Genomic DNA, 18143 nt, shown 5'->3' on the forward strand with positions numbered 1-18143 from the left:
CAAGTCCAGAGTGAGGTCCGACAAGTCCAGAGCAAGGTCCGACAAGTCCAGAGTGAGGTCCGACAAGTCCGGAGCAAGGTCCAACAAGTCCAGAGCAAGTTCCAACAAGTCCAGAGTGATGTCAAAACAAGTCCAGAGCCAGGTCCGACAAGTCCAGAGCCAGGTCCAACAAGTCCAGAGTGATGTCAAAACAAGTCCAGAGCCAGGTCCGACAAGTCCAGAGCCAGGTCCAACAAGTCCAGAGTGATGTCAAAACAAGTCCAGAGCCAGGTCCAACAAGTCCAGAGCAAGTTCCAACAAGTCCAGAGTGAGGTCAAAACAAGTCCAGAGCCAGGTTCAACAAGTCCAGAGCAAGGTCCAACAAGTCCAGAGTGAGGTCTGACAAGTCCAGAGCAAGGTCCGACAAGTCAAGAACGAGGTCCAACAAGTCCAGAGTGAGGTCCAACAAGTCCAGAGCCAGGTCCAACAAGTCCAGAGCCAAAGTCCAGAGTAAGCTCCAACAAGTCCAGAGCGAGGTCCAACAAGTCCAGAGCAAGGTCCAACAAGTCCAGAGTGAGGTCCAACAAGTCCAGAGCCAAAGTCCAGAGTGAGGTCCGACAAGTCCAGAGCAAGGTCCAACAAGTCCAGAGCGAGGTCCAACAAGTCCAGAGCAAGGTCCGACAAGTCCAGAGCAAGGTCCGACAAGTCCAGAGTGAGGTCCGACAAGTCCGGAGCAAGGTCCAACAAGTCCAGAGCAAGTTCCAACAAGTCCAGAGTGATGTCAAAACAAGTCCAGAGCCAGGTCCGACAAGTCCAGAGCCAGGTCCAACAAGTCCAGAGTGATGTCAAAACAAGTCCAGAGCCAGGTCCAACAAGTCCAGAGCCAGGTCCAACAAGTCCAGAGCAAGTTCCAACAAGTCCAGAGTGAGGTCAAAACAAGTCCAGAGCCAGGTTCAACAAGTCCAGAGCAAGGTCCAACAAGTCCAGAGTGAGGTCTGACAAGTCCAGAGCAAGGTCCGACAAGTCAAGAACGAGGTCCAACAAGTCCAGAGTGAGGTCCAACAAGTCCAGAGCCAGGTCCAACAAGTCCAGAGCCAAAGTCCAGAGTAAGCTCCAACAAGTCCAGAGCAAGGTCCGACAAGTCCAGAGTGAGGTCCAACAAGTCCAGAGCAAGGTCCAACAAGTCCAGAGCCAAAGTCCAGAGTGAGGTCCGACAAGTCCAGAGCAAGGTCCAACAAGTCCAGAGCGAGGTCCAACAAGTCCAGAGCAAGGTCCGACAAGTCCAGAGCAAGGTCCGACAAGTCCAGAGTGAGGTCCGACAAGTCCGGAGCAAGGTCCAACAAGTCCAGAGCAAGTTCCAACAAGTCCAGAGTGATGTCAAAACAAGTCCAGAGCCAGGTCCGACAAGTCCAGAGCCAGGTCCAACAAGTCCAGAGTGATGTCAAAACAAGTCCAGAGCCAGGTCCAACAAGTCCAGAGCCAGGTCCAACAAGTCCAGAGCAAGGTCCAACAAGTCCAGAGTGAGGTCTGACAAGTCCAGAGCAAGGTCCGACAAGTCAAGAACGAGGTCCAACAAATCCAGAGTGAGGTCCAACAAGTCCAGAGCCAGGTCCAACAAGTCCAGAGCAACGTCCAACAAGTCCAGAGCCAAAGTCCAGAGTGAGGTCCAACAAGTCCAGAGCCAAAGTCCAGAGCGAGTCCAACATGTCCAGAGCCAGGTCCAACAAGTCCAGAGCAAGGTCCAACAAGTCCAGAGCCAGGTCCAGAGCCAAAGTCCAGATCGAGGTCAAACAAGTCCAGAGCCAAGTCCGACAAGTCCAGAGTAAGGTCCAACAAGTCCAGAGCAAGGTCCAATGTCACCTGAAGCTGTTATGTCACCTGAAGTCATTGTCATGATGTCACCTGAAGCTGTGATGTCATGATGTCACCTGTAGCTGTGATGTCACTTGTAGCTGTGATGTCACTTGTAGCTGTGATGTCGTGGTGTTGTGGTGTAATGATGTCGTGGTGTTGTGGTGTAATGATGTCGTGGTGTTGTGGTGTAATGATGTCGTGGCGTCGTGGTGCGTTCAGATAAATAATGATATCCGACAACAGAAATGAGAAAAAGTGCATTTATTTGTTAATTTTCTCAGGCAGGCAGCTGATTGGAGGCCGAGCGCTGGCTCCTCCCTCAGCGGTAACAAATGACAACCAATAGGCTCCACCCCCCCCTCTGCCTGTCAAACTCTGTACAAGCCCCGCCCCCCCCTGCCGTTGCAAAAAACAAAAGAAAAACAGCTCTCCACCCGACTGAAACGTTCTGATAAAAACCAACAAACACTCGATAAAAACAAACACACGAGTAACAAAATGCTCCGTCAGGCTCCGCCCCCTTCAGAGGCGTTGCCCGTTCTCATTGGTCCGCCTGGATGATTGGCATGTGAGGAGGCGTGGCCTGCACAGCCTGTCCTCTCTAATGAGGGGGCGGGGCTAGTCAGAGTCTGAGTCACTGGATTCCTCAGAGGAGGACTGATCTTCATCGTCCTCGTCATCCTCGTCCTCGTTCTGAAGAAATGACAAAACAGGAAGTGGTGAAAAAAGTCAAGACCATTTGGAGCGTGTTAACCGGGCTGTTAGATATTAGCTGGTTGCCATGGTAACCCTAGTTAGTTATGATGTATTTTAACTGATTTTAAGAGTTTTCTGTATCAAAATGTTTAATTAACGACGGGAGACAAAACCTTAAAACCTTAAAGGTCCATTAAAACTCTTAATATATTTTAATCCATTAATTATTAGTTTATTAACGTCCAATCTGTCGCGAATCCCTGAAGACAAAGATGAAGGGACTTTTAAGGTAAAAACTGTCTTTCATGATATTTGATACATGTAAAGCCTCTTAAGATAATAGAAGCCATTAATTAACCCTTAGTTTGGGTCCTTTTCAAAGAGACAAATTAAGGGAAAATGTTTTGGTGTTTTCACCTCATCATCGTCGTCGTCGCTATCGCTGCTTCCTGACGTCTCGTCATCTTCGTCAGAGTCGGACGAGTCGCTCTTCTCCTCGTCTGAGTCGGACACGTCCTGCTGGAAGACACACAGGCGCCGCTTTACAGCACTGAGCCTGACAGACCGCACCCAGGGCTCCAAATACCCGCCCAGGTTATGATCAATAACGTCAATAAGAAGAAAAATAGCATTGTGTAGTGTGTAGTGTGCGTAGTATATGGTATAGTTGTGTAGTGTGTGTAGTGTGTGTTACCTTGGCTTGGTAGGCCATGGCTCTCTTGTCTAGTGTAGTGTGTGTAGTGTGTGTAGTGTGTAGTGTGTGTTACCTTGGCTTGGTAGGCCATGGCTCTCTTGTCTAGTGTAGTGTGTGTAGTGTGTAGTGTGTGTTACCTTGGCTCGGTAGGCCATGGCTCTCTTGTCTAGTGTAGTGTGTGTAGTGTGTGTAGTGTGTAGTGTGTGTTACCTTGGCTTGGTAGGCCATGGCTCTCTTGTCTAGTGTAGTGTGTGTAGTGTGTGTAGTGTGTAGTGTGTGTTACCTTGGCTCGGTAGGCCATGGCTCTCTTGTCTAGTGTAGTGTGTGTAGTGTGTGTAGTGTGTAGTGTGTGTTACCTTGGCTCGGTAGGCCATGGCTCTCTTGTCTAGTGTAGTGTGTGTAGTGTGTAGTGTGTAGTGTGTAGTGTGTGTTACCTTGGCTCGGTAGGCCATGGCTCTCTTGTCTAGTGTAGTGTGTGTAGTGTGTAGTGTGTGTAGTGTGTGTACTGTGTAGTGTGTAGTGTGTGTAGTGTGTAGTGTGTGTAGTGTGTGTAGTGTGTAGTGTGTAGTGTGTAGTGTGTGTTACCTTGGCTCGGTAGGCCATGGCTCTCTTGGCGACTCCGACCGTCGGCGTAGCGGCTCTTGAACCGGCGGCCTTCCCCTTCGCCGTCACTCGGACTTTAGCGCCGGGACTGTTGCGAACTTTAGTGGTGCTGCGACGCTTCTGATGACGACACCGGAGGACGGCAGAGGACACGGAGGACACAGAGGACACGGAGGGACATGATGGTTTCAGATTACCTGTCTCATGAACTACTGTCTGGTTTATTAAAATAACTTCTGTAATCAGATTAGCTCCGTTTCTGCTGCTTCATGTTTTACATCAGAAGAAAGAAGAAGAGTGAACTCACCGAGGTGGAGAACTCCTGATAGACGGCTCGGTCCTGAGGAGACAGAGACTGAGGACACAAGAAGAAGACATTGAGTATCAGGAGGAGAGAAGAAGAAGAAGATGATGAGTATCAGGAGGAGAGAAGAAGAAGATGAAGATGTTGAGTATCAGGAGGAGAGAAGAAGAAGAAGAAGATGTTGAGTATCAGGAGGAGAGAAGAAGAAGAAGAAGATGATGAGTATCAGGAGGAGAGAAGAAGAAGATGAAGATGATGAGTATCAGGAGGAGAGAAGAAGAAGAAGAAGATGATGAGTATCAGGAGGAGAGAAGAAGAAGAAGAAGATGATGAGTATCAGGAGGAGAGAAGAAGAAGATGAAGATGTTGAGTATCAGGAGGAGAGAAGAAGAAGAAGAAGATGATGAGTATCAGGAGCAGAGAAGAAGAAGATGAAGATGTTGAGTATCAGGAGGAGAGAAGAAGAAGATGAAGATGATGAGTATCAGGAGGAGAGAAGAAGAAGAAGAAGATGATGAGTATCAGGAGGAGAGAAGAAGAAGATGAAGATGTTGAGTATCAGGAGGAGAGAAGAAGAAGATGAAGATGATGAGTATCAGGAGGAGAGAAGAAGAAGAAGAAGATGATGAGTATCAGGAGGAGAGAAGAAGAAGAAGAAGATGATGAGTATCAGGAGGAGAGAAGAAGAAGATGAAGATGTTGAGTATCAGGAGGAGAGAAGAAGAAGATGTTGAGTATCAGGAGCAGAGAAGAAGAAGAAGAAGACGTTGAGTATCAGGAGGAGAGAAGAAGAAGATGTTGAGTATCAGGAGGAGAGAAGAAGAAGAAGAAGATGTTGAGTATCAAGCGGGCGTTACCTTGACCCAGTCCTCCAGCTCGGCCTTGTACTCCCCCTGCTGCTCCTCCACCATCTTCTTGTACTTGTCTTTCTGAGTCTGGCTCAGCTTGTGCCACCTCTTGCCGATCTCCACCATCCGCTCCTTCAGGCTGAAGTGGTTCAGCTCCCCGTTGGTCAGCAGCTCCTGGGAGAACATCTGGTACCCGCTCCTATTGGACAGAACCGACCAGCAATGAGTTATACGTGTTAGAAGTTACAAACAGGACCTTTAAGACTCAGATCAACATCGGCCGGATCATCGGTTCACAGAACGACCTTCGTCTGGATCTGACGTCGCTGCCGAGCAGCTGAAACATTCAGTGACGTCGTGGTTTTAGCTGCTCGTGTGTCACCTCGCCGCTCTGACCGACACTCACTCGCGGCTACGCACTGCAAGCCGGCAGGATGCTGACTGTCGTTGACTTAACGGCCACGGGGTGTCGCTGTTAACGAGCAGTTTCTGAGTCTTCTGTAGAGTCCCTTTAATAAACACCGTCGCCGTCAGTGAACGCAACACGTCCTGCAGACAGGTCATGAAAACAGAAGTCATACTCACACTGGAGGTTTCTTCGGTTCGCCGTCAAACTTCGGTTTCCTCTGATTCTGAGCTGCTGGTGGAGCCCTCATCTCCAACAGCTCCCTCTGCAGGACACCATCAGGACAACATAAGGACAACATAAGGACACCATCAGGACACCATCAAGACACAATCAGGACAACATAAGGACACCATCAGGACACCATCAGGACAACATAAGGACACCATCAGGACACCATCAGGACACAATCAGGACAACATCAGGACAACATCAGGACAACATCGGGACAACATCAGTCACAGCTCAGAAACACTCCTATCACTGCCTTTATGTACTCAGTAGTAAGACATTTATCAGAGTAGAAGTACATGGTGGTGGGACAGCTTTGGAACATTAAACAGAAAAATAGATGTGAACATCTAAATGAATCTGAAGGTGTGAATGACGTTTTCTCGGTGTGGCGGTAGCCTCAACAGGAGAGGGCGGAGTCAGAGTGTGGGGGGTGTGGCTCACTGACCACAGGTTGGTACTGAACCTCGTAACGCTTCTGATCCTCCGCCGCCTTCTTGATCCACGGAATTTTCTCCTTCTTCTCCATCGACTTCCAGGCCGCCTCCATCGCCGCCTGAGCTTTCCTGCGGTCACTCTGCGGAGCAAGTCACATGACCAGCAGTCAAATCCTGCTACACTGATCTACTGTGAAGCAGCTGCAGGGTTTTTACTGTGAAGCAGCTGGAGGGTTTTACTGTGAAGCAGCAGGAGGGTTTTACTGTGAAGCAGCAGGAGGGGTTTTACTGTGAAGCAGCTGCAGGGTTTTACTGTGAAGCAGCTGCAGGGTTTTACTGTGAAGCAGCAGGAGGAGTTTTACTGTGAAGCAGCTGGAGGGGTTTTACTGTGAAGCAGCTGGAGGGGTTTTAACTGTGAAGCAGCTGCAGGGGTTTTCTGTGAAGCAGCTGGAGGGGTTTTACTGTGAAGCAGCTGCAGGGGTTTAACTGTGAAGCAGCTGGAGGGGTTTTACTGTGAAGCAGCTGGAGGGGTTTTAACTGAAGCAGCTGCAGGGTTTTACTGTTAAGCAGCTGGAGGGGTTTTACTGTGAAGCAGCTGGAGGGGTTTTACTGTGAAGCAGCTGGAGGGGTTTTACTGTGAAGCAGCTGGAGGGGTTTAACTGTGAAGCAGCTGGAGGGGTTTAACTGTGAAGCAGCTGGAGGGGTTTAACTGAAGCAGCTGGAGGGGTTTTAACTGTGAAGCAGCTGCAGGGTTTTACTGTTAAGCAGCTGGAGGGGTTTTACTGTCAAGCAGCTGGAGGGGTTTTACTGTGAAGCAGCTGGAGGGGTTTTACTGTGAAGCAGCTGGAGGGGTTTTACTGTGAAGCAGCTGGAGGGGTTTTACTGTGAAGCAGCTGGAGGGGTTTAACTGTGAAGCAGCTGGAGGGGTTTTACTGTGAAGCAGCTGGAGTTTTTTTTACTGTGAAGCAGCTGCAGGGTTTTACTGTTAAGCAGCTGGAGGGGTTTTACTGTGAAGCAGCTGGAGGGGTTTTACTGTGAAGCAGCTGGAGGGGTTTTACTGTGAAGCAGCTGGAGGGGTTTTTACTGTGAAGCAGCTGGATGGGTTTTACTGTGAAGCAGCTGGAGGGGTTTTTACTGTGAAGCAGCTGGAGGGGTTTTACTGTGAAGCAGCTGGAGGGTTTTTTACTGTGAAGCAGCTGCAGGGTTTTACTGTTAAGCAGCTGGAGGGGTTTTACTGTGAAGCAGCTGGAGGGGTTTTACTGTGAAGCAGCTGGAGGGGTTTTTACTGTGAAGCAGCTGGAGGGGTTTTACTGTGAAGCAGCTAGAGTTTTTTTTACTGTGAAGCAGCTGCAGGGTTTTACTGTGAAGCAGCTGGAGGGGTTTTACTGTGAAGCAGCTGGAGGTTTTTTTACTGTGAAGCAGCTGCAGGGTTTTACTGTTAAGCAGCTGGAGGGGTTTTACTGTGAAGCAGCTGGAGGGGTTTTACTGTGAAGCAGCTGGAGGTGTTTTTACTGTGAAGCAGCTGCAGGGTTTTACTGTGAAGCAGCTGGAGTTTTTTTTACTGTGAAGCAGCTGGAGGGGTTTTACTGTGAAGCAGCTGGAGGGGTTTTACTGTGAAGCAGCTGGAGGGGTTTAACTGTGAAGCAGCTGGAGGGGTTTAACTGTGAAGTAGCTGGAGAGGTTTTACTGTGAAGCAGCTGGAGGGGTTTAACTGTGAAGCAGCTGGAGGGGTTTTACTGTGAAGCAGCTGGAGGGGTTTAACTGAAACAGCTGGAGGGGTTTTACTGTGAAGCAGCTGGAGTTTTTTTTACTGTGAAGCAGCTGCAGGGTTTTACTGTGAAGCAGCTGGAGGGGTTGTACTGTGAAGCAGCTGGAGGGGTTTTACTGTGAAGCAGCTGGAGGGGTTTTACTGTGAAGCAGCTGGAGGGTTTTTTACTGTGAAGCAGCTGGAGAGGTTTTACTGTGAAGTAGCTGGAGGGGTTTTACTGTGAAGCAGCTGGAGGGGTTTTACTGTGAAGCAGCTGGAGGGGTTTAACTGTGAAGCAGCTGGAGGGGTTTTACTGTGAAGCAGCTGCAGGGTTTTACTGTGAAGCTGCAGGTTGGTGTAATGATCTCACTCTGTATTTAGCCAGGTAGTCTCCGATCACGCTGTGTTGCCACATCTCCTCGGCGGTTTTCGGCGTCTCTGGAAGCTTCGCCGCCTTCTTCCCGTCCCGTCTCTCTTTCGGCTGTCCGGTAGCCGTCCACGTCTCCGGCTCCGCCTCCCGACACTGAAGAACACCACCTGACAGGTGAGTTTACAGGATCACAGATGTTCTGAAATCAGTCTGACTCAGGAAGTAGACTGTGATACGCATCAGTCCGCCACGGGCTCTCTAGTATCCTGGTTTTTAACTCTCTAGTATCCTGGTTTTTAACTCTCTAGTATCCTGGTTTTTAACTCTCTGGCACCCTGTTTTTTAACTCTCTAGTACCCTGGTTTTTAACTCTCTAGTATCCTGGTTTTTAACTCTCTAGTACCCTGGTTTTTAACTCTCTAGTACCCTGGTTTTTACTCTCTGGTATCCTGGTTTTTAACTCTCTAGTATCCTGGTTTTTAACTCTCTAGTACCCTGGTTTTTAACTCTCTAGTACCCTGGTTTTTACTCTCTGGTATCCTGGTTTTTAACTCTCTGGTATCCTGGTTTTTAACTCTCTAGTACCCTGGTTTTTAACTCTCTGGCACCCTGGTTTTTAACTCTCTAGTATCCTGGTTTTTAACTCTCTAGTACCCTGGTTTTTAACTCTCTAGTATCCTGGTTTTTAACTCTCTAGTACCCTGGTTTTTAACTCTCTGGCACCCTGTTTTTTAACTCTCTAGTATACTGGTTTTTAACTCTCTAGTACCCTGGTTTTTAACTCTAGTATCCTGGTTTTTAACTCTAGTACCCTGGTTTTTAACTCTCTAGTACCCTGGTTTTTAACTCTCTGGTATCCTGGTTTTTAACTCTCTGGCACCCTGTTTTTTAACTCTAGTATCCTGGTTTTTAACTCTCTGGCACCCTGTTTTTTAACTCTCTAGTATCCTGGTTTTTAACTCTCTAGTATCCTGGTTTTTAACTCTCTGGCACCCTGTTTTTTAACTCTCTAGTATCCTGGTTTTTAACTCTCTAGTACCCTGGTTTTTAACTCTCTAGTATCCTGGTTTTTAACTCTCTAGTACCCTGGTTTTTAACTCTCTAGTACCCTGGTTTTTACTCTCTGGTATCCTGGTTTTTAACTCTCTGGCACCCTGGTTTTTACTCTCTGGTATCCTGGTTTTTAACTCTCTGGCACCCTGGTTTTTAACTCTCTGGCATCCTGGTTTTTAACTCTCTGGCACCCTGGTTTTTAACTCTCTGGCACCCTGGTTTTTAACTCTCTGGCACCCTGTTTTTTAACTCTCTAGTATCCTGGTTTTTAACTCTCTAGTATCCTGGTTTTTAACTCTCTAGTACCCTGGTTTTTAACTCTCTAGTATCCTGGTTTTTAACTCTCTAGTACCCTGATTTTTAACTCTCTGGTATCCTGGTTTTTAACTCTCTGGCACCCTGGTTTTTAACTGTCTGGCACCCTGTTTTTTAACTCTCTAGTATCCTGGTTTTTAACTCTCTGGCACCCTGTTTTTTAACTCTCTAGTATCCTGGTTTTTAACTCTCTAGTACCCTGTTTTTTAACTCTCTGGCACCCTGTTTTTTAACTCTCTAGTATCCTGGTTTTTAACTCTAGTACCCTGGTTTTTAACTCTCTAGTATCCTGGTTTTTAACTCTCTAGTACCCTGGTTTTTAACTCTCTAGTATCCTGGTTTTTAACTCTCTAGTACCCTGGTTTTTAACTCTCTGGCACCCTGTTTTTTAACTCTCTAGTATCCTGGTTTTTAACTCTCTGGTATCCTGGTTTTTAACTCTCTAGTATCCTGGTTTTTAACTCTCTAGTACCCTGGTTTTTAACTCTCTAGTACCCTGGTTTTTAACTCTCTAGTACCCTGGTTTTTAACTCTCTAGTATCCTGGTTTTTAACTCTCTAGTACCCTGGTTTTTAACTCTCTAGTATCCTGGTTTTTAACTCTCTAGTACCCTGGTTTTTAACTCTCTGGCACCATGTTTTTTAACTCTCTAGTATCCTGGTTTTTAACTCTCTAGTACCCTGGTTTTTAACTCTCTAGTATCCTGGTTTTTAACTCTCTAGTATCCTGGTTTTTAACTCTCTGGCACCCTGTTTTTTAACTCTCTAGTACCCTGGTTTTTAACTCTAGTATCCTGGTTTTTAACTCTCTAGTACCCTGGTTTTTAACTCTCTAGTACCCTGGTTTTTAACTCTCTGGCACCCTGGTTTTTAACTCTCTGGCATCCTGGTTTTTAACTCTCTGGCACCCTGGTTTTTAACTCTCTGGCACCCTGGTTTTTAACTCTCTGGCACCCTGTTTTTTAACTCTCTAGTATCCTGGTTTTTAACTCTCTAGTACCCTGGTTTTTAACTCTCTAGTACCCTGTTTTTTAACTCTCTAGTATCCTGGTTTTTAACTCTCTGGTATCCTGTTTTTTAACTCTCTAGTACCCTGGTTTTTAACTCTCTAGTATCCTGTTTTTTAACTCTAGTACCCTGGTTTTTAACTCTCTAGTATCCTGTTTTTTAACTCTCTAGTACCCTGGTTTTTAACTCTCTAGTATCCTGGTTTTTAACTCTCTGGTATCCTGTTTTTTAACTCTCTAGTATCCTGGTTTTTAACTCTCTAGTATCCTGGTTTTTAACTCTCTGGTATCCTGGTTTTTAACTCTCTAGTATCCTGGTTTTTAACTCTCTAGTACCCTGGTTTTTAACTCTAGTATCCTGGTTTTTAACTCTCTAGTACCCTGGTTTTTAACTCTCTGGTATCCTGGTTTTTAACTCTCTGGCACCCTGGTTTTTAACTCTCTGGCACCCTGTTTTTTAACTCTCTAGTATCCTGGTTTTTAACTCTCTGGCACCCTGTTTTTTAACTCTCTAGTATCCTGGTTTTTAACTCTCTAGTACCCTGGTTTTTAACTCTCTGGCACCCTGTTTTTTAACTCTCTAGTATCCTGGTTTTTAACTCTCTAGTACCCTGGTTTTTAACTCTCTAGTACCCTGTTTTTTAACTCTCTAGTATCCTGGTTTTTAACTCTCTGGTATCCTGTTTTTTAACTCTCTAGTACCCTGGTTTTTAACTCTCTAGTATCCTGTTTTTTAACTCTAGTACCCTGGTTTTTAACTCTCTAGTATCCTGTTTTTTAACTCTCTAGTACCCTGGTTTTTAACTCTCTAGTATCCTGGTTTTTAACTCTCTGGTATCCTGTTTTTTAACTCTCTAGTATCCTGGTTTTTAACTCTCTAGTATCCTGGTTTTTAACTCTCTGGTATCCTGGTTTTTAACTCTCTAGTATCCTGGTTTTTAACTCTCTAGTACCCTGGTTTTTAACTCTAGTATCCTGGTTTTTAACTCTCTAGTACCCTGGTTTTTAACTCTCTGGTATCCTGGTTTTTAACTCTCTGGCACCCTGGTTTTTAACTCTCTGGCACCCTGTTTTTTAACTCTCTAGTATCCTGGTTTTTAACTCTCTGGCACCCTGTTTTTTAACTCTCTAGTATCCTGGTTTTTAACTCTCTAGTACCCTGGTTTTTAACTCTCTGGCACCCTGTTTTTTAACTCTCTAGTATCCTGGTTTTTAACTCTCTAGTACCCTGGTTTTTAACTCTAGTATCCTGGTTTTTAACTCTCTAGTACCCTGGTTTTTAACTCTCTAGTACCCTGGTTTTTAACTCTCTGGCACCTTGTTTTTTAACTCTCTAGTATCCTGGTTTTTAACTCTCTAGTATCCTGGTTTTTAACTCTCTAGTATCCTGGTTTTTAACTCTAGTATCCTGGTTTTTAACTCTCTAGTACCCTGGTTTTTAACTCTAGTATCCTGGTTTTTAACTCTCTAGTACCCTGGTTTTTAACTCTAGTATCCTGGTTTTTAACTCTCTAGTACCCTGGTTTTTAACTCTCTGGTATCCTGGTTTTTAACTCTCTGGCACCCTGGTTTTTAACTCTCTAGTACCCTGGTTTTTAACTCTCTGGCACCCTGGTTTTTAACTCTCTGGCACCCTGTTTTTTAACTCTCTAGTATCCTGGTTTTTAACTCTCTGGCACCCTGTTTTTTAACTCTCTAGTATCCTGGTTTTTAACTCTCTAGTACCCTGGTTTTTAACTCTCTGGCACCCTGTTTTTTAACTCTCTAGTATCCTGGTTTTTAACTCTCTAGTACCCTGTTTTTTAACTCTCTGGCACCCTGTTTTTTAACTCTCTAGTATCCTGGTTTTTAACTCTCTAGTACCCTGTTTTTTAACTCTCTGGCACCTTGTTTTTTAACTCTCTAGTATCCTGGTTTTTAACTCTCTAGTATCCTGGTTTTTAACTCTCTGGCACCCTGTTTTTTAACTCTCTAGTATCCTGGTTTTTAACTCTCTAGTACCCTGGTTTTTAACTCTAGTATCCTGGTTTTTAACTCTCTAGTACCCTGGTTTTTAACTCTCTGGCACCTTGTTTTTTAACTCTCTAGTATCCTGGTTTTTAACTCTCTAGTATCCTGGTTTTTAACTCTCTAGTATCCTGGTTTTTAACTCTAGTATCCTGGTTTTTAACTCTCTAGTATCCTGGTTTTTAACTCTCTAGTATCCTGGTTTTTAACTCTAGTATCCTGGTTTTTAACTCTCTAGTACCCTGGTTTTTAACTCTAGTATCCTGGTTTTTAACTCTCTAGTACCCTGGTTTTTAACTCTCTAGTATCCTGGTTTTTAACTCTCTAGTACCCTGGTTTTTAACTCTCTAGTATCCTGGTTTTTAACTCTCTAGTATCCTGGTTTTTAACTCTCTAGTACCCTGGTTTTTAACTCTAGTATCCTGGTTTTTAACTCTCTAGTACCCTGGTTTTTAACTCTCTAGTACCCTGGTTTTTAACTCTCTGGCACCCTGGTTTTTAACTCTCTGGCATCCTGGTTTTTAACTCTCTGGCACCCTGGTTTTTAACTCTCTGGCACCCTGGTTTTTAACTCTCTGGCACCCTGTTTTTTAACTCTCTAGTATCCTGGTTTTTAACTCTCTAGTACCCTGGTTTTTAACTCTCTAGTACCCTGTTTTTTAACTCTCTAGTATCCTGGTTTTTAACTCTCTGGTATCCTGTTTTTTAACTCTCTAGTACCCTGGTTTTTAACTCTCTAGTATCCTGTTTTTTAACTCTAGTACCCTGGTTTTTAACTCTCTAGTATCCTGTTTTTTAACTCTCTAGTACCCTGGTTTTTAACTCTCTAGTATCCTGGTTTTTAACTCTCTGGTATCCTGTTTTTTAACTCTCTAGTATCCTGGTTTTTAACTCTCTAGTATCCTGGTTTTTAACTCTCTGGTATCCTGGTTTTTAACTCTCTAGTATCCTGGTTTTTAACTCTCTAGTACCCTGGTTTTTAACTCTAGTATCCTGGTTTTTAACTCTCTAGTACCCTGGTTTTTAACTCTCTGGTATCCTGGTTTTTAACTCTCTGGCACCCTGGTTTTTAACTCTCTGGCACCCTGTTTTTTAACTCTCTAGTATCCTGGTTTTTAACTCTCTGGCACCCTGTTTTTTAACTCTCTAGTATCCTGGTTTTTAACTCTCTAGTACCCTGGTTTTTAACTCTCTGGCACCCTGTTTTTTAACTCTCTAGTATCCTGGTTTTTAACTCTCTAGTACCCTGGTTTTTAACTCTCTAGTACCCTGTTTTTTAACTCTCTAGTATCCTGGTTTTTAACTCTCTGGTATCCTGTTTTTTAACTCTCTAGTACCCTGGTTTTTAACTCTCTAGTATCCTGTTTTTTAACTCTAGTACCCTGGTTTTTAACTCTCTAGTATCCTGTTTTTTAACTCTCTAGTACCCTGGTTTTTAACTCTCTAGTATCCTGGTTTTTAACTCTCTGGTATCCTGTTTTTTAACTCTCTAGTATCCTGGTTTTTAACTCTCTAGTATCCTGGTTTTTAACTCTCTGGTATCCTGGTTTTTAACTCTCTAGTATCCTGGTTTTTAACTCTCTAGTACCCTGGTTTTTAACTCTAGTATCCTGGTTTTTAACTCTCTAGTACCCTGGTTTTTAACTCTCTGGTATCCTGGTTTTTAACTCTCTGGCACCCTGGTTTTTAACTCTCTGGCACCCTGTTTTTTAACTCTCTAGTATCCTGGTTTTTAACTCTCTGGCACCCTGTTTTTTAACTCTCTAGTATCCTGGTTTTTAACTCTCTAGTACCCTGGTTTTTAACTCTCTGGCACCCTGTTTTTTAACTCTCTAGTATCCTGGTTTTTAACTCTCTAGTACCCTGGTTTTTAACTCTAGTATCCTGGTTTTTAACTCTCTAGTACCCTGGTTTTTAACTCTCTAGTACCCTGGTTTTTAACTCTCTGGCACCTTGTTTTTTAACTCTCTAGTATCCTGGTTTTTAACTCTCTAGTATCCTGGTTTTTAACTCTCTAGTATCCTGGTTTTTAACTCTAGTATCCTGGTTTTTAACTCTCTAGTACCCTGGTTTTTAACTCTAGTATCCTGGTTTTTAACTCTCTAGTACCCTGGTTTTTAACTCTAGTATCCTGGTTTTTAACTCTCTAGTACCCTGGTTTTTAACTCTCTGGTATCCTGGTTTTTAACTCTCTGGCACCCTGGTTTTTAACTCTCTAGTACCCTGGTTTTTAACTCTCTGGCACCCTGGTTTTTAACTCTCTGGCACCCTGTTTTTTAACTCTCTAGTATCCTGGTTTTTAACTCTCTGGCACCCTGTTTTTTAACTCTCTAGTATCCTGGTTTTTAACTCTCTAGTACCCTGGTTTTTAACTCTCTGGCACCCTGTTTTTTAACTCTCTAGTATCCTGGTTTTTAACTCTCTAGTACCCTGTTTTTTAACTCTCTGGCACCCTGTTTTTTAACTCTCTAGTATCCTGGTTTTTAACTCTCTAGTACCCTGTTTTTTAACTCTCTGGCACCTTGTTTTTTAACTCTCTAGTATCCTGGTTTTTAACTCTCTAGTATCCTGGTTTTTAACTCTCTAGTATCCTGGTTTTTAACTCTAGTATCCTGGTTTTTAACTCTCTAGTACCCTGGTTTTTAACTCTAGTATCCTGGTTTTTAACTCTCTAGTACCCTGGTTTTTAACTCTAGTATCCTGGTTTTTAACTCTCTAGTACCCTGGATTTAAACTCTCTAGTATCCTGGTTTTTAACTCTCTAGTACCCTGGTTTTTAACTCTCTGGCACCCTGTTTTTTAACTCTCTAGTATCCTGGTTTTTAACTCTCTAGTACCCTGGTTTTTAACTCTCTAGTATCCTGGTTTTTAACTCTCTAGTACCCTGGTTTTTAACTCTCTGGCACCTTGTTTTTTAACTCTCTAGTATCCTGGTTTTTAACTCTCTAGTATCCTGGTTTTTAACTCTCTGGCACCCTGTTTTTTAACTCTCTAGTATCCTGTTTTTTAACTCTCTAGTACCCTGGTTTTTAACTCTCTGGTATCCTGGTTTTTAACTCTCTGGCACCCTGGTTTTTAACTCTCTGGCACCCTGTTTTTTAACTCTCTAGTACCCTGTTTTTTAACTCTCTAGTACCCTGGTTTTTAACTCTCTAGTATCCTGGTTTTTAACTCTCTAGTACCCTGGTTTTTAACTCTAGTATCCTGGTTTTTAACTCTCTAGTACCCTGGTTTTTAACTCTCTAGTACCCTGGTTTTTAACTCTCTGGCACCCTGGTTTTTAACTCTCTGGCATCCTGGTTTTTAACTCTCTGGCACCCTGTTTTTTAACTCTCTAGTATCCTGGTTTTTAACTCTCTAGTACCCTGGTTTTTAACTCTCTAGTATCCTGGTTTTTAACTCTAGTACCCTGGTTTTTAACTCTCTAGTATCCTGTTTTTTAACTCTCTAGTACCCTGGTTTTTAACTCTCTAGTATCCTGGTTTTTAACTCTCTGGTATCCTGTTTTTTAACTCTCTAGTATCCTGGTTTTTAACTCTCTAGTATCCTGGTTTTTAACTCTCTGGTATCCTGGTTTTTAACTCTCTAGTATCCTGGTTTTTAACTCTCTAGTACCCTGGTTTTTAACTCTAGTATCCTGGTTTTTAACTCTCTAGTACCCTGGTTTTTAACTCTCTGGTATCCTGGTTTTTAACTCTCTGGCACCCTGGTTTTTAACTCTCTGGCACCCTGTTTTTTAACTCTCTAGTATCCTGGTTTTTAACTCTCTGGCACCCTGTTTTTTAACTCTCTAGTATCCTGGTTTTTAACTCTCTAGTACCCTGGTTTTTAACTCTCTGGCACCCTGTTTTTTAACTCTCTAGTATCCTGGTTTTTAACTCTCTAGTACCCTGGTTTTTAACTCTAGTATCCTGGTTTTTAACTCTCTAGTACCCTGGTTTTTAACTCTCTAGTACCCTGGTTTTTAACTCTCTGGCACCTTGTTTTTTAACTCTCTAGTATCCTGGTTTTTAACTCTCTAGTATCCTGGTTTTTAACTCTCTAGTATCCTGGTTTTTAACTCTAGTATCCTGGTTTTTAACTCTCTAGTACCCTGGTTTTTAACTCTAGTATCCTGGTTTTTAACTCTCTAGTACCCTGGTTTTTAACTCTAGTATCCTGGTTTTTAACTCTCTAGTACCCTGGTTTTTAACTCTCTGGTATCCTGGTTTTTAACTCTCTGGCACCCTGGTTTTTAACTCTCTAGTACCCTGGTTTTTAACTCTCTGGCACCCTGGTTTTTAACTCTCTGGCACCCTGTTTTTTAACTCTCTAGTATCCTGGTTTTTAACTCTCTGGCACCCTGTTTTTTAACTCTCTAGTATCCTGGTTTTTAACTCTCTAGTACCCTGGTTTTTAACTCTCTGGCACCCTGTTTTTTAACTCTCTAGTATCCTGGTTTTTAACTCTCTAGTACCCTGTTTTTTAACTCTCTGGCACCCTGTTTTTTAACTCTCTAGTATCCTGGTTTTTAACTCTCTAGTACCCTGTTTTTTAACTCTCTGGCACCTTGTTTTTTAACTCTCTAGTATCCTGGTTTTTAACTCTCTAGTATCCTGGTTTTTAACTCTCTAGTATCCTGGTTTTTAACTCTAGTATCCTGGTTTTTAACTCTCTAGTACCCTGGTTTTTAACTCTAGTATCCTGGTTTTTAACTCTCTAGTACCCTGGTTTTTAACTCTAGTATCCTGGTTTTTAACTCTCTAGTACCCTGGTTTTTAACTCTCTGGTATCCTGGTTTTTAACTCTCTGGCACCCTGTTTTTTAACTCTCTAGTATCCTGGTTTTTAACTCTCTAGTACCCTGGTTTTTAACTCTCTGGCACCCTGTTTTTTAACTCTCTAGTATCCTGGTTTTTAACTCTCTAGTACCCTGGTTTTTAACTCTCTAGTATCCTGGTTTTTAACTCTCTAGTACCCTGGTTTTTAACTCTCTAGTATCCTGGTTTTTAACTCTCTAGTATCCTGGTTTTTAACTCTCTGGCACCTTGTTTTTTAACTCTCTAGTATCCTGGTTTTTAACTCTCTAGTATCCTGGTTTTTAACTCTCTGGCACCCTGTTTTTTAACTCTCTAGTATCCTGTTTTTTAACTCTCTAGTACCCTGGTTTTTAACTCTCTGGTATCCTGGTTTTTAACTCTCTGGCACCCTGGTTTTTAACTCTCTGGCACCCTGTTTTTTAACTCTCTAGTACCCTGTTTTTTAACTCTCTAGTACCCTGGTTTTTAACTCTCTAGTATCCTGGTTTTTAACTCTCTAGTACCCTGGTTTTTAACTCTCTAGTATCCTGGTTTTTAAAGAAATACAAACAACCCGGTGTGGTTTTTCCCTTGTGGTGGACTTCTGATGGGTTGAGCCGGACCTTCCTCCAGTGCCGGTACGGTGTGGAGGCGGGTCCGGCTGTGCCAGACTAGAGTAACAGAAGAAGGTTCAGACCTTGACAGAAGGAGACTTGGCTCTGTGGGGGCTGGCGGTCAGTCTGGACCCGCCCAGTTTCTCCTCGCCCATGACCCGGTCTCGTTCCTCGTCAGGAAGACTCTGAAACACAGTCCAGC

General features: G+C 43.6%; 1 protein-coding gene across 4 annotated transcripts in view; it reads right to left on the bottom strand.

The window, feature by feature from the left end:
- Nucleotides 1–2079: 2079 nt before the first annotated feature.
- Nucleotides 2080–18143, bottom strand: part of ubtfl (upstream binding transcription factor, like) — a 41022-nt gene continuing 24958 nt past the window's right edge. Inside the window, exons 12-20 of one of the 4 annotated variants that reach the window (XM_074649794.1) lie at nucleotides 18025–18126; nucleotides 8170–8322; nucleotides 6064–6192; nucleotides 5564–5649; nucleotides 4988–5177; nucleotides 4134–4181; nucleotides 3809–3946; nucleotides 2947–3048; nucleotides 2080–2526 (exon numbers count right to left, since the gene is read on the bottom strand). In XM_074649794.1, coding sequence (XP_074505895.1) covers nucleotides 2452–2526; nucleotides 2947–3048; nucleotides 3809–3946; nucleotides 4134–4181; nucleotides 4988–5177; nucleotides 5564–5649; nucleotides 6064–6192; nucleotides 8170–8322; nucleotides 18025–18126 — 1023 coding nt within the window. In that variant the 3' untranslated portion in view covers nucleotides 2080–2451. The remainder of the gene's footprint in view (nucleotides 2527–2946; nucleotides 3049–3808; nucleotides 3947–4133; nucleotides 4182–4987; nucleotides 5178–5563; nucleotides 5650–6063; nucleotides 6193–8169; nucleotides 8323–18024; nucleotides 18127–18143) is intronic. The other 3 variants (XM_074649798.1, XM_074649797.1, XM_074649796.1) reach the window with 3 other exon arrangements.

Source organism: Sebastes fasciatus, chromosome 11, assembly GCF_043250625.1.
Source record: "Sebastes fasciatus isolate fSebFas1 chromosome 11, fSebFas1.pri, whole genome shotgun sequence".
NCBI classification, from domain to species: domain Eukaryota; kingdom Metazoa; phylum Chordata; class Actinopteri; order Perciformes; family Sebastidae; genus Sebastes; species Sebastes fasciatus.